The sequence below is a fragment of the Numida meleagris genome, chromosome 1 (genome assembly GCF_002078875.1).
Source record: "Numida meleagris isolate 19003 breed g44 Domestic line chromosome 1, NumMel1.0, whole genome shotgun sequence".
In the NCBI taxonomy this organism is placed as follows: Eukaryota; Metazoa; Chordata; class Aves; order Galliformes; family Numididae; genus Numida; species Numida meleagris.
In genome coordinates this window covers 126497678-126511162 of record NC_034409.1, presented here as the reverse complement: position 1 = coordinate 126511162, position 13485 = coordinate 126497678, and the positions used below count along the sequence as shown (strand labels likewise).

Here is a 13485-nt window from a genome sequence, read left to right as displayed (position 1 = left end):
TCCTTTTTTTCCCCTATTTTCTCCCATTATACCTGTCACATCCATCTGTTCTTTGAGAGCATATTATATCTTCCTTTTTATAGAAGGATGCTGATTTTTATTTTATTCAGATAGTAAACTATACAGACAAATGATAACCTGAAAATAATCTGTAAAACAGAGACGTTTTAAAACCATACTGGGTCAAATAAAAAGTCTGTTTTTAAAGTCAGATAACAATTTATTGTTAATTACTTATAAATGTATGCAAATCCACTGAGACTTAATTCTCCTTATATCATCAGTTACAAATAATCTTACTTGGTGCTAAAAAGAACACAAACACTAACTTTTATCCTCTTTGACTACTAGAAGATGTTGTGTTTTTAAAAGCCCCATTCTAACCTTTTTTTAAAAGTACAATTTAGTGACTTGGTCAATGCATAATCAAGCAAAGGGAAGAAAAAAATTACTTGTGATTCCTTTTTGGATGATGAGTGTCCCCTGGTGATTTGTACTGCTTTCCCAGGGTGTTCAGGTAACGCTTCTCCTCAGCTGTGAGGGAAGATGCTGTGCCCTAGATGGCAGAGGGATGGACTAGCTGGGCCAGTGTGATGCCAGCTGGGGTAGGGGGGCCAAGAAGCCCATGAAGGGCAGCACAAGACAGCAGACTACTGGACTGTGGAGGACAAGCAGACAACAGACCAAGCTGCACACAGGGACAGACCCACAACTGCTGTCTTCCCTTTTGTCTCTGACCTACTCCTTACACAACTGTCCTCTGCAAGCTATCATGTCACTCTGAGCCCCGGCTCCCCATGGCACATGCTTCTTGCCGTGGGCTGTAGGAAATTAATTAATTGCTGTCCTGGCCTATTTCTGCTGCCTTACCAATCCCTGCACATCAGACTGGCTGTAGCACTCTACTGACCGAAGCGCCGGTTGGCCCCTTCGCTTCCAGCCTCCGAAAACAGCCTATATGCAGAGCCCTTGGTGGCACAAAAGCATGGGTTTTCAATATGTACAAATATTTCAAAACGTTATCTTGAGAAAATAAGAGACCACAGGATACTGGTGCTAGATTTTCATCCAGTATAAGAATGGAGTTTCTGGCCTACACTTGTGAAGTTAATTTTAACGCCGGTAACTGAACTTGATGAGATCTTCTCCATCTAAAACACCTAAGTAAATCTCTGTCACAGACACCCACTGAAGCCCATGTAAATGGCACTCGTCGTGTATAAACATTAAGCTTCAGTAAGAGCACGAGCACTCCCTTTGGGGCTCAAATTCCCACTGACAAATACAAACCTGAACTTAAATTCTCCACCACCCCTCAACGCTTTTCCCTGCATTGAGATGAAGAAAAATCCCAGCAGCTGTGCTCTGCAGCACACAGCAAATGCAAGTGCTGTGCCCTGCGCCCTTCCTCCAGAGCAAGCCACGCATTCTGCTCATCAAAGGGGAAAAAGACAGAATTATTCACTCAGCAACATCCTTTTAGTTAGCTGAATCTCAGGATTTATTCAGATTTAACCTGCAGATATGTTCATGTTGGTTAATATGAACACACCAATGAAATTTATACAAAAAGTCCCCATTTAGCAGATGACTGGATAATATGTGAATGCTGCCACATTGTTCTCCTTTACAAGCGAAGGCAAATGTAGTGTTTTATCCTGCTAAGAGGACACATAGTCAAAGATGCTGCTTTCTGAACAGCATGTGTTCAGTGTTACAATTCAAGCAAAAAAGGGAAAAATCTATACTCTGTCTGCCAGGCTGGCTGAAGGGGCATCTGGAGTGGCAAACATGGTATAGTTCTATAGCACCAGTAGTTGTCACGGTAACAACCAGATCACGATTACAGACTGAAAAATCACTTCATATATCTTTTAAAACCCTAGTCTTTAGCCAGCATTTTGAGATCACCTTAACCTAAACAAGACTTTCAAAGATAACTACTTGCTGCAGTAGCTTTATAAGACGCACCACTTCAACATAAAATAAGATTTTCTGACATCTCTTTCTGGCCTATCGTTTCAACGCATAAGCGCATCGTGGCACTTGGTACTTACACTGCATTCTGCAGTCAGAAGGAAATCCCACTTGAAGACTTCATTTATTTTGGCAACAAACAATTAATTTGCATCATCTCAAGGACGGAAAATGTGCCAGACTGATAAAATATGCCAGTCTTATCCACAGGAAATTTCTAATTTGTGGATACTTTAAAACAAAAGCTTGTTTTTAACAAAAGCTCTGCAAAATTCTGTTTACAAAAAATAATAATAATAATTGCAGAATAGCATGCATTTGGTAATCAACACAAAACACTGATAAGCAGCAACATATCAATTCCAGAAGACAAAGATTGTCTTTGATAGTACAGTAGTCTGAACATAGAAACCCAGAACAAGCTGGAATGAAAACCATATTATTTGGATTGACCTGATCACAAACTATTGTGCTTCAAGTTAATCCCTCCTTCTTGGCAGGGGCACTTTTCTCTCCTCTTTCCTTCCTTTATTTTGCAGAAAGAAGGGCCAAAATGTTTTTCTCTTTCCACAATAAATACTCCCATCAAAACAGATAACATCTCTAGGAAATACTGTCACTGAAATTGGTTCCAATTAGAGCCATAGATTTTTTGCAAGCATTGACGGATTTTGAATTGTAAAATACAACCTAGGAACAATCTTGCAAGATTTTGGGTCAGAAATGGAACATTTCGCACACATCTAGTTCAGAAGCCACCAACTACTGTGACAGTTGTGAATGGGAGGAATTGCTTTTTTCCTTATATTTTCACTTTCCTCCCCTGCAATACATGTGTTTATTTTTATTCCCTGATATGCTATCCTAAAGAGAAAGAAAAACAGACATCATCCTGTTGAAATGAGATCCGTGTTCCAGGAAGTTTAGTAGCTGAAAATCGTTCAAAAAAGCAAAAGTATGTGAGCATAAGTGAGCATGGAGTAGAATGAGAGGAAATACAAAACAACACAAAATCCCGCCCAGAGCCATGGAGATCTCTCCTACCATAGGCGATCTACCTATCATAGGCGAATCTACCATAGATTCTCCATGCTTGGGAGGCAAAACACTGACAAGGGTTATCTTTCTGCTAGATTGAACTAAATCTTGGAAAGACGATTTGATTTGCTTTGTTTCCACAAGTCACATTGGTTGTGAAAAACTACTCCTAACCAGCCTGAAATCAACTGAAATGTTGGTGAGAGAAGATTGTGGCAGGTATAATGTTAAAAAAGGACTTACACGCAGCCAGTAATTATCTTGGGGAAATTAATCAGATGTTGGTAACATTTCACATCACACCATGGAGAAACATCACCTCAATTTAAAATCCAAATCCAGTCGTGATTATCAGACATCTAATGATTCTCATGTTAGATTCCTTGATTAATTCAAGTGTTTATCCATCTCCTGAGGAAGATTTCTTTTTCTTCTTACAAGCAAGATTTTATAGCACAAAGTAGCAGAAAAGACTATAAAAGTGCTCTGGCACTACACATTTCGTTCAAGCCTTTAATTAGGCTGAGAAGCATTATGAAGTACACGGGCATGCTAATTTCCTTTCTGAATGTGAAAATGTGGCAGAAATGTCACACATTATGTAATCTTGAACACATTTTATTTGAAACTTAGATAAAAGATATTAGTCTATGCCCTGAAAAAAAAAAAAAAAAAAAAAAGGAAAGCTGTTCCAGATGCATGGGCAACATTTCCAGGTCTTTTTACACAGACTATTGCTCTCAAAATCGATGTTCCTTCACTCTTCCCTGTTTCCACAGAAGAAATATTTTATCTGCTCAGATAGCGGTTTGTTGTTTTTTGTTGTTGTTGTTGGGTTGTTTTTTAACACTGCTCCAAAGTTTTTCTCACATACCTATTTTCTAAGACTCCATTATGGTCACACTATTACTGTTCTTTCCACTGTTTGTGTCTAAGAGCCTTATTATGGGCACTGCATGTAGACTGATGTAATTCCTGGTTGAGTTTGCACTCTAGGAATGGGTATAAGTTCCAGTACGTGTAGTCAGGGCACCACAAGCAATGCTTTATACCACAAAGACAGAAGACAAAGACTGGTACCAGCAGACAGGGTTTCATGTGTTTCTGGCTGCTAAAATTTCACAGACTCACAGAGCACCACTGAGAAGCTCCCTCCTCCTTACTTCCCCTATGGGGTATGAATACACACAGATAAGATCCTCCTGTGCCTCCTCTCCTCGAGGCAGAAGGTTCCCAGCTCTCTCAGCCTCTCCTCCCAGGAGAGGTGCTCCAGGCCTTCACTCAGCCACCTTTACAACCTTCCACTGGGGCCTCCTTACAAATAGAGCTCACAACCCATTTCAGAACTGAAACTCCTATTCAAAGCTATGATTCTTTGCTGTTGAAAAATGGCCCTTGAAACACAAGTTAAGCACGGACTCACTAGTATTACCCCTCCACAAGTGCAGAGGCCTTAGGAAAGAAGCTCAGGGCTCCTTCTGGAGCCTTGCTATCCAGCCACAGTGGATTCCTACGCCTGAGTGCTCCCTACTTGGGCAGTTTCTTTTCAAGTTAAAGGTCCCTGTGCTTTCCAACATGAAGCCGATTGCTTCCACTGCTATTCACAAGCCCAAAAAGCAGCTAGAAAGGGAACACTGCACCATAACTGAAAGAATTTGGAGCCAGCAATGAAACACCAGCACTGTCTGTGCACTCCGGTCTGCTGATTTACATTCAATTCACCCTTGGAAGGTTATGTGTACAGCCCGTAAGTGCTTCAAATATAGCTCTGATTTCCCAGTGTTTACTTCAAGCCACAAGTTCTCCACACTTCTGACAGCTGGATCCCTTGTGCAGAAGCTGATGGCATTTGCACAGAAAATATTCTACTTCCTATAAGCAAATTAACTTCTGAAGTCCTACATATAGCCCATGGAAGATAGGATTATATAAAGTAGATCTTGGAGGAGAGATATGAAAGCAGGAAACAAATTGCTTTTTTCTTGCCTTTATCTTTCAGCATTCTTTGGCAGTTTTCTCAAGGACTGAGACAAGGTCTGGAAATAGCTCACAGAACCTGCCTGTAACTACTGCTCGTGCCTGAAAAAATAATGGCACATTATGGCAGGTGCCAGACCCAGGAGCACCTCTATCAGGCCACTGCTTGGCACCATGACTCTTGTTACATAAAAAAAGATCAAAATCATGACGAAGGGTGAAATTGACATATTTTCAGGCTTTGCAGAGGCAATTTCATTTTAAAATCCCTTTTCTCTACCTTTCCTTTCAGCAAGGCAGCATAATCAGCAAAAAATTCTAACCTCAGAATTCTGACCCCCACTAGTCAAACAAAGCTTAGGTGATTTATAGTCAGAAAATCATTTCAAAACAGCTGAAAGCATTTTGTTATTCTGCCTACAGCTACACCTGTGCACTTCTTTGTCTCTAAATTTCAATTAGAAATAATTTAAATAAGAGAAAATCATGTTTCCTAGTGGCTGAGCCTGTTAATGAAATGTGCTTCATATTTCCAATGGAAACGGTAATTTATGAAACTAACAGGCAGAGCTTGTGTCTGCATTATGAATACACTTTATATTTGAAAGACTTTACCTTCATCACACTAATGAGGTCTTCAGCTCATTTTTATTTTATTTTAACCATATTTGTATTGCTGTTAACATCTGAATTACCACCCTGTTAACATGACAACTCATTTTCTAAGGTGTCCTAAGAATCAGCAAAAGTAGGAGATTCTCTATTGTTTTAAATATCAATAAACACTGAAAATCTTCTAATGTGTTATGTTTAAAGTCAACAGGAGAGACAGGAGAAAGCAGACAGTGTTTTTGCATTGAAATATTATGTAAAAAAAAAAACCAGAAAAGATTGACAATTGATTTGCAAACTATTCACCTAGATGGTTTTATCAGAGGGCTTTGGAGACACCTTTTTGTGGATTAATAAAGAGCAAAGAGGCACCTGCTTCACTGGGTAAAGGACGTAAGTGGTATGAACAGAGAGAAACTGTTATTCTCTGTATTACTTTATCGGACTCTAGTAAGGGGTCTTCTGTGTACATGGAGGACCCAGTCCTTACAGACTTGGATTAAGCTTAACACATACAATGCTACTCAAGATTTAGGGATTTTCATATAGCTTGAATATACTTGATATAACCTTATACTAGCCTATGGGAAGAAAACCAGTCTTGATCCTTATGCAAGGTTCTTCAAATGACAAGACAGAAGTGCTCTGTAGTTCCATACAGGTCCCTGCAAAGTGACACACTGTCAGATAGAGACTTCTTTACTCCTCTCTCATATCATCACCCTGTCTTTCAAGATGCATCCATGAGCCCAGAGTTCAGTCATACAACTGTAACAAGGGCAGACCTTGACTTGACAATGCTAAGTACTCATGATAATACAGCAGCAGGAAAAAAGAAAACATGTAGATGAAAGTTACTGCTGTTGCTAGAAATCACTTTAAAACATCCCTACAGGTCTTTCAGCATCAGCAGTGAAAGAAATGTAATACGCCAAAGGAGGGATGTGGTAGAAGGGACAGAGCAGCCACATCAGATATTGGCATGAACATCGAATGTCATGCTTTTACTAACTCCTACACCACTGAAAACAAATCTGACGTGAGCAGGCAAAAAATCGCATGACCTTATGCACACTTCAAGATAGATAACACATCTCAACCACAGATATCTTCTACTCATTTTCATCAGCTGGATGAACTCTTCCATAATGATATCTTTACACAACCCTGGCCCATGCAACCACAAAAATAAAATCTAAAAGTTTGGACAAAATCAAATCTAAGGTACAGGAGGCAAAGGGATGAGCCAGACACTTTTCAGAGGTGTGTGGCGATAGGACAAGGGGAAACGGCCACAAACTGAAGCATAGTAATTTCTGCACAAATGTGTGTAAGAACTTCTTCACAGTGAGGGTGACAGAGCACTGGAACAGGCTGCCCAGAGAGGTTGTGGATTCTCCTTCTCTGGAGATGTTCAAGACCCGCCTGGATGCCTACCTGCGCAACCTGGTCTAGGGAGCCTGCTTTGGCAGGGGGGTTGGATTCAACGATCTCTAGAGGTCCCTTCCAGCCCCTACAATTCTGTGATTCTGTGAGAAGTTTGGAAATCTGGGAGTTCTAGGCACCTAGATTCTTCTGTCCTGCAGGGAAAGCCAACAACAAATAGGTACGAAAAAATGTGCAGCTTTGTTAAAATTGGTACCTCACATACAAGGAAGCCCCAGTGGAGCAACCACCCATGAGATATTCTGCCATGATGCTTGGCACCTATTGGCTAGATTACCCCCTCCTCCTTTGGGCAAACTCTTTGTTCTCAGATCTCTGATAATAAGGAAAGTCTCCCTGCTCATTAGAAGGTTATATATCAGAAGGGAGCAAGAGACCTTGTCCTCTCCTTATTCCCTGGCTGAGCCATACATAGTGCAGACATCCCCAGAGAAAGCTTGGGGAAAGGCCAGGCACATTGAATGCATGCGAACTGCAGTGTTTTCAAGGTGATATAATTCCCCCTACTGCCTGGCCCACGCTGCCTTGATGTGGGTCAGACTGTGAATAACACAATCTGGTTGCCTCCATGCTAACCTCTGCATTCCTCTGACTCTGAGTGAGAAAGTCTCCTCTTCCTTTCTCAGTAGCTTCAAACGGAAGTCTCATGAATGCTGTAAATGTAGTGCTTAGTTTGATAATTGTGGTTTTATTTGAATAGCCACAGAAATGTTGGGTGAGATTAAACACAGGCCTCTCCTTTTGAAGAGGTCTGTGCTTAATATGACTTTTACACCTCATTTTCTAACTGACTTTTAATTTTTTCTCCTTTGAGTCTAGTTGCAACTTCACCTCCTACGCGGCAGTTGTGAGAGCATTTCCTTGGTACTGTGCTGAGTGATATTTATGCATAAACTTTTGCTAATTGCTGAACCTATGCTGGAATGAATAAAACTTTCATTCATGTTTATATATTAGTTTCCAACATTTGTATGTTTGTAATCATCAGGCTAAACCCAGCTTTCATTTGCAGAGACAGTAACTGAGTCGGAGATACACTCTATTTAGGTATATTGAAAGATTTTTTTTTCTAGTATCATTGACTGATACAGTTATCAAAGAAACTTCCAAATCCTGTAAGTCAATGTGATTTGTCCAGAGCTAGTAACTGTGGTAATGGTTACATCAACCGGCAGTTTTGATCAACAAAAGTGATGAGCTCTCTAGAGCTCATTTTGTGCTGGAGACCTGACAAGTCGCTGGGGTTCTTATTTCAGAGAAGCTTTGAGTTTGCTCCTGTGGGCTAATGCTGTTTTACTGCTGCAACTCATCTCCCACCCAGGTTAATTCTGTGCAAGGAGAATCCACAGCGTGTTGCACCCTTCATTATGCAGACCAGAGCTCAGCAAGCAGGCAGCATCTGAGTGTTGCCTGAAAAGTGCTCTCCTGGTCTGAACTAACTCACTGATACAGGCACACCCTATGTGTACGTTTGAAATTTACACAATTAGAATATCTCTATGCCTCCGAGGATCCATGCTTTATTCCCCTCTACTCATCTCCCTACCTCCTTCCTCATCCTTTAAGTTTAGCAACAGGTAACTCAGCACAAAGACCCAAAACTGAGAGGTGCACCTGAAGAACCTAGAGTTAACAGGAGTGGGGAAAGAGGAACCAAAGAGGTTTCTGGTGTAGTAGCATGGGAGAGAGAGTGAGGTAGAAGAGGTGATATGACATATTGCTTAGATTTTCTGTGTCCTATTGGCACTGTCACCTCATAGAGGAACTACCAGAACTGCCTCCCTCTCCAACACTCTTCCATCGCCATGGCACTGGCTCTAGTTTCAGTGGCTCCAGAATGGGAAACCAGGCTTCCTGCCTCCCTTTATTCAAAAATAATACCAATCGTCTCCTCATGTCTTGCTCAGCTCTTGCAAAAAAGCATAACCTCTGTTACTGCTCATCAGCTGCTTCATAGGAACCATTCATGTACATGCTTTGAATCTCACTTGTCCTTGAAGTGAGTGCAAATTATGTCAAGTGAAATTACTTACCTTTAGAGAGCAGACAGAACTCTAGACAGACAGTGGGGCAAGAAATAGAAGGATAGTATCACCTCTGATAACACTGTAATTACATGCATTCAACAAGCCTGGCCTTTTCCCAGAGCTGTCTCTGGTGATGTTTGTGTTCTGTTCAGGGAGTCAATAAAGAGCGGACAAGATCTCTTGCTCCCTTTTGCTGTATAACCTGTATACTGCAGGCTGTATGCTATATATTAAAATGCTCCAAAAAGAAAAGAAAAAAAAAAAGAAAATGGTCAAGGTAATTGATCATGTTTTTATGCAGTGACTAAAATGATGTTGAACAGATGCCTTTGAAAAGGTGGCATGTTCCCACAGCTTAGTCTTGTAAAATGCCTGCATATGTCTTTCAACAACATGCAAATTCATCGAACATCAAGAACACAGGACTGCTTCCCAGACAGACATAAATACTTTATATAGTGTAATGCACTTGCAAATATAAATATCACCCAATTAGAGACACATTCCGCAAACGCAATACTCTTCCAGTTTGTTTTTAGGTCAAATATATCAAGACCTGAAACTATAGATAGTTTCATAGTGTTAAAGAGGTATTTGGATAATGCCCTTAGTAATATGCTTTAACCTTTGCTTACCCCTGAAGCAGTCAGGCAGTTGGACTTCATGATCTTTGTAGGTCCCTTCCATCTGAGCTACCTGATCCTATTCTAAAGCCTCAGTCATCACAATTATAATGGGGAACAACTTAAGTCAATGTTACATGCAGTTTCAGCTTCCTCAATCTGCGAGCTAGATATTGACAGAATTTCTAACTGAAGGTTAACGCTCATTTTCTTCAGAACAATCAGGTAAATCTGCTATCACAGAAATGTGAGAAAGCAAAGCTGAACTCGGTTTATTCAACTTCATGGAGGTCACGTGATGTAATTAATTCAAAATGTTTTTGGTCTCTGTACAGAAACTTCCAGCAAAATATTTAAATGATGTAATAATTACCTTTTTGCTTTCATGATCCTTCTGACTGTGCCTTAATTTATGATGCTTTCAACTAGCATACATGTATCCTGAGGCTACCATTGGTGCACATTTATTTAAGTCAAAAGATAAATCTTAATGAAAGGTTTTTTTAACACAATAATTATCTTATTTTGATCATCATAACAGTAGTTATTAGAGGCACAAAAACAGAATCAGATCTCAGAAGAAGTCATGAAGATACTAAACTGGGTGGAGTACCAGCACTGCCCTATTATTTTGCCAAGAAATGATACATCAAAGTGGCAGCAATGAATCATCATACACTACTAGGAACTACACCCAAGGAACCCATGAGATGGAAATATTAGATGTACTAACCTCCATGATAAATTGCAAGTTATAATTGCACAGCAGATACATTGCAATATGTCTTTTCTCAGATATGAAGCTATGCTCTCCTTATGTCTCCCCCAACGTGATCTCTCATCAGAATAAACTACAACAAATTCAAAAGAACCACAAAAACACAGACATTTTGGTTTGATATGATAGGTCCATCTCTTTTTAAGAAAACAGCTTTTTTTGTGAAGGATTACAAACCCTAGATATGTGCCAAATTACACAATTGGGCATCCCTGCTCTTTTACAAACATCTTCCCTAAAATCACCCATATTACAAGATTATGCACACCATGAGAGGAGAAGCTAGCAGTGAAAGAGAGCACACCTTTACCTGCTGTCAACCTCTCCATAGTACAAATGACTACTAGTCTGATTTTATTTATGCCCAGACACAAAACCATTGCTCACACACTCACATGCTTCAGCAAAAATACAGGAATAAAGAGTTCCCTAAAGAAAAGGATATAGTGTCTTACCTTTTCCAGTCAAAGTTTCTTCTTTTATTTTCCTCACCGCTTCTTGGCCTTCTCTCTCGCTGTTTCCAGCTGTCACAATATAGAAAACACAGAATTAGCAATGTAAACCAGGAACAGTTAATGTATGCCTGCCATTGTTATGGGTTAACCACAGTGTAAAACCAGCAAAAAGTTTAAAATGAAAATGCATGATTCATTACTGTCAGAGCAGCAGAGGTCTGCAAATACCCCGCTGCTCACATGAGTTCTGCTTGTTCATCTCATTTATTCATACAAGCTATGACCACTTGCTGGTTGGACCAGCTGAATGTGGATGTCAGTCTGTGAGCCAGGTGAATTACATCACATTCGGATTGTAAAAAATTTTACTGCAAGTGAGAGTGGACCACTGTCTGCTCTTTTCCAAATGAAGAACTTCACAGCTGAAGGAAAGGCCCTGCTAGCCTCATCTGAATGCTCAGGAAAAGCTTTACCAGCGGTAATGGAAAACATGATTAAGCACCAAATAAAGGCTTTTTGTGCAATTCAGCTGAGGGGGACAGTTGTACACTTGTTTGGCAATTGCTTTATGATAATTTATATCAGAGGGAAAAACATAAGCGCAAGCAAAATATTCTGTTTGGAAGTACAAGTTAAAGTTTTTACGTGAAGTTTAACATTCCATTTATACATCCAGAAACATTTTTCCATAGTATGAAGCATAAAAATATCTAATTATTTCTTACATAAATTGGATACTAATACTGATATCTATTACAAACTTCATGCAGTTGTCTTCTCTTTTTCCTGATTATATAAAACTCTGCCCTAGTTACTGTACAAGCCTTATTTATACTGTAACCCTTTACAATTATCCTGTCCTCTCATTCTCCTGTTAGATCTGTAGCAGGGAAAGAATCACAGCATCATAGAATCAGTTAAGATTGGAAAGGACCTCCAGAAAAGAGAAGGCTCAGAGGAGACCTCATTGTGGCCTTCCAATATTTAAAGGGAGCTTATAAGCAGGAGCAAAACCAACTTTTTACATGGGCTGATAGTAATAGGACAAGAGCGAATAGTTTTAAACTAAAAGAGGGGAGATTTAGATTAGATTAGGCAGATTTTTTCACTGAGAAGGTGATGATGCACAGGCACAGGCTGCCCAGAGAGGCTGTGAATGCCCCATCCCTGGAGGTGTTCAAGGCCAGGTTGGATGGGGCCCTGGGCAGCCTGAGCTGGTGCCTGATTTAGCAGTTGGCAACCCTGCACGTAGCAGAGGGGCAGGAACTTGATGATCTTTGAGGTTCCGTCCAATCCAAGCCATTCTGTAATTCTATGAAATAGGTCATCTGGTTCAATCTCTGGCTCATACTAGTTGGTATGTGCTTGTTATGTCTAAATTTAGAAAGTTAGAACATGCTTAATATTAAAATATTATATCTATTAATCTGCATCAACATGATCTCACAAAGAATGTGTTCCAAAAAGTGGGACTGACCCTTTGAGACAGATCATGTGCTATCCATTGGCTGCACCAGCTGAAGGCTCAGAGCACTGGAATGAGATTTTGGGGACAAGTTGGCCACTTTGAGGAGGTAGACTAATGCATTATTTTGAGAATGGAGATTTTGCTGTGCATCTGTATTCGAGCAGTAAAAAACAGTGATTTGCAACAGTGCTAAGTGAAAGGAATATGTATATTTTTCTTGATGATATGCAAGAAGACTCAACATTTACATAAATGTAACCAAAATAATAATATTTAACATCTCAGATACTCAAGATAAGGTAATTCTTACATAAAACCTAGGGTCATACTGGTCTATAAGTGCTCTTTATAAACTACATTAACTCTGGAATTGTATTACAAAGACTGACTGATAATAATAATAACAGATAACAATAATAATAATAGAACAAAGTAGATGTTTCCAGTATTTCTGTCCTTTTGTGTTTTTTTCCCCCTAGAACATCCAGGGTTTTACAGAACAGAAATATTCAGCTTGATGCTAATTTCTACAAAGGGATGCAGTGTCAACAAACAAACCCTCCAGTAAAATTGCCACATCTGGGGAAATCAGGGCAGAAGGGTGATGGGCAAGGGTTCAGTTTTCCTCACTGTATCACCCAAAGTGATTTACAAGACTAAGATCTCAAACTCAGTGTGTTATAACACTAGATAGATTGTTGGTTTTGGAAACAAACATACTTTGGTGCCAGTTCCATGAAGGACTGATGTGATTTCTCTTTCATTCAGTGCTCCTTGTGCAGAGAACATGCTTATTAAAGCTTCAGTGACTTTATTTGACTTTAGTCTCAGTATGTTCACTTAATTTGTTCTTTTAAGGGAGCTTGTATTCACAACAGATTTTAATTTGCTTTATTTTGCTGCTATATAAATGGTTATTCATTAAAGCTCAGTGCCCTCCAAATGAGCTCATTTTATTCATATTCATTCTAGACCACTGGGATAAAATAATTATTTTGCTAAACAGGCACTTCAAATGTCTGTTTCCAGCCTGATTCAACAAAGAGTTTGAAAACTAGGTTCTGGAAGCTTGAGTATCATATAA

General features: G+C 39.7%; 1 protein-coding gene across 1 annotated transcript in view; it reads right to left on the bottom strand.

Annotated features, from left to right (window-relative positions):
* DHRSX (dehydrogenase/reductase X-linked) overlaps positions 1-13485 on the bottom strand; it is a 161720-nt gene that overhangs the window by 100894 nt on the left and 47341 nt on the right. Inside the window, exon 3 of the mRNA XM_021411563.1 lies at positions 10934-11002. Coding sequence (XP_021267238.1) covers positions 10934-11002 — 69 coding nt within the window. The remainder of the gene's footprint in view (positions 1-10933; positions 11003-13485) is intronic.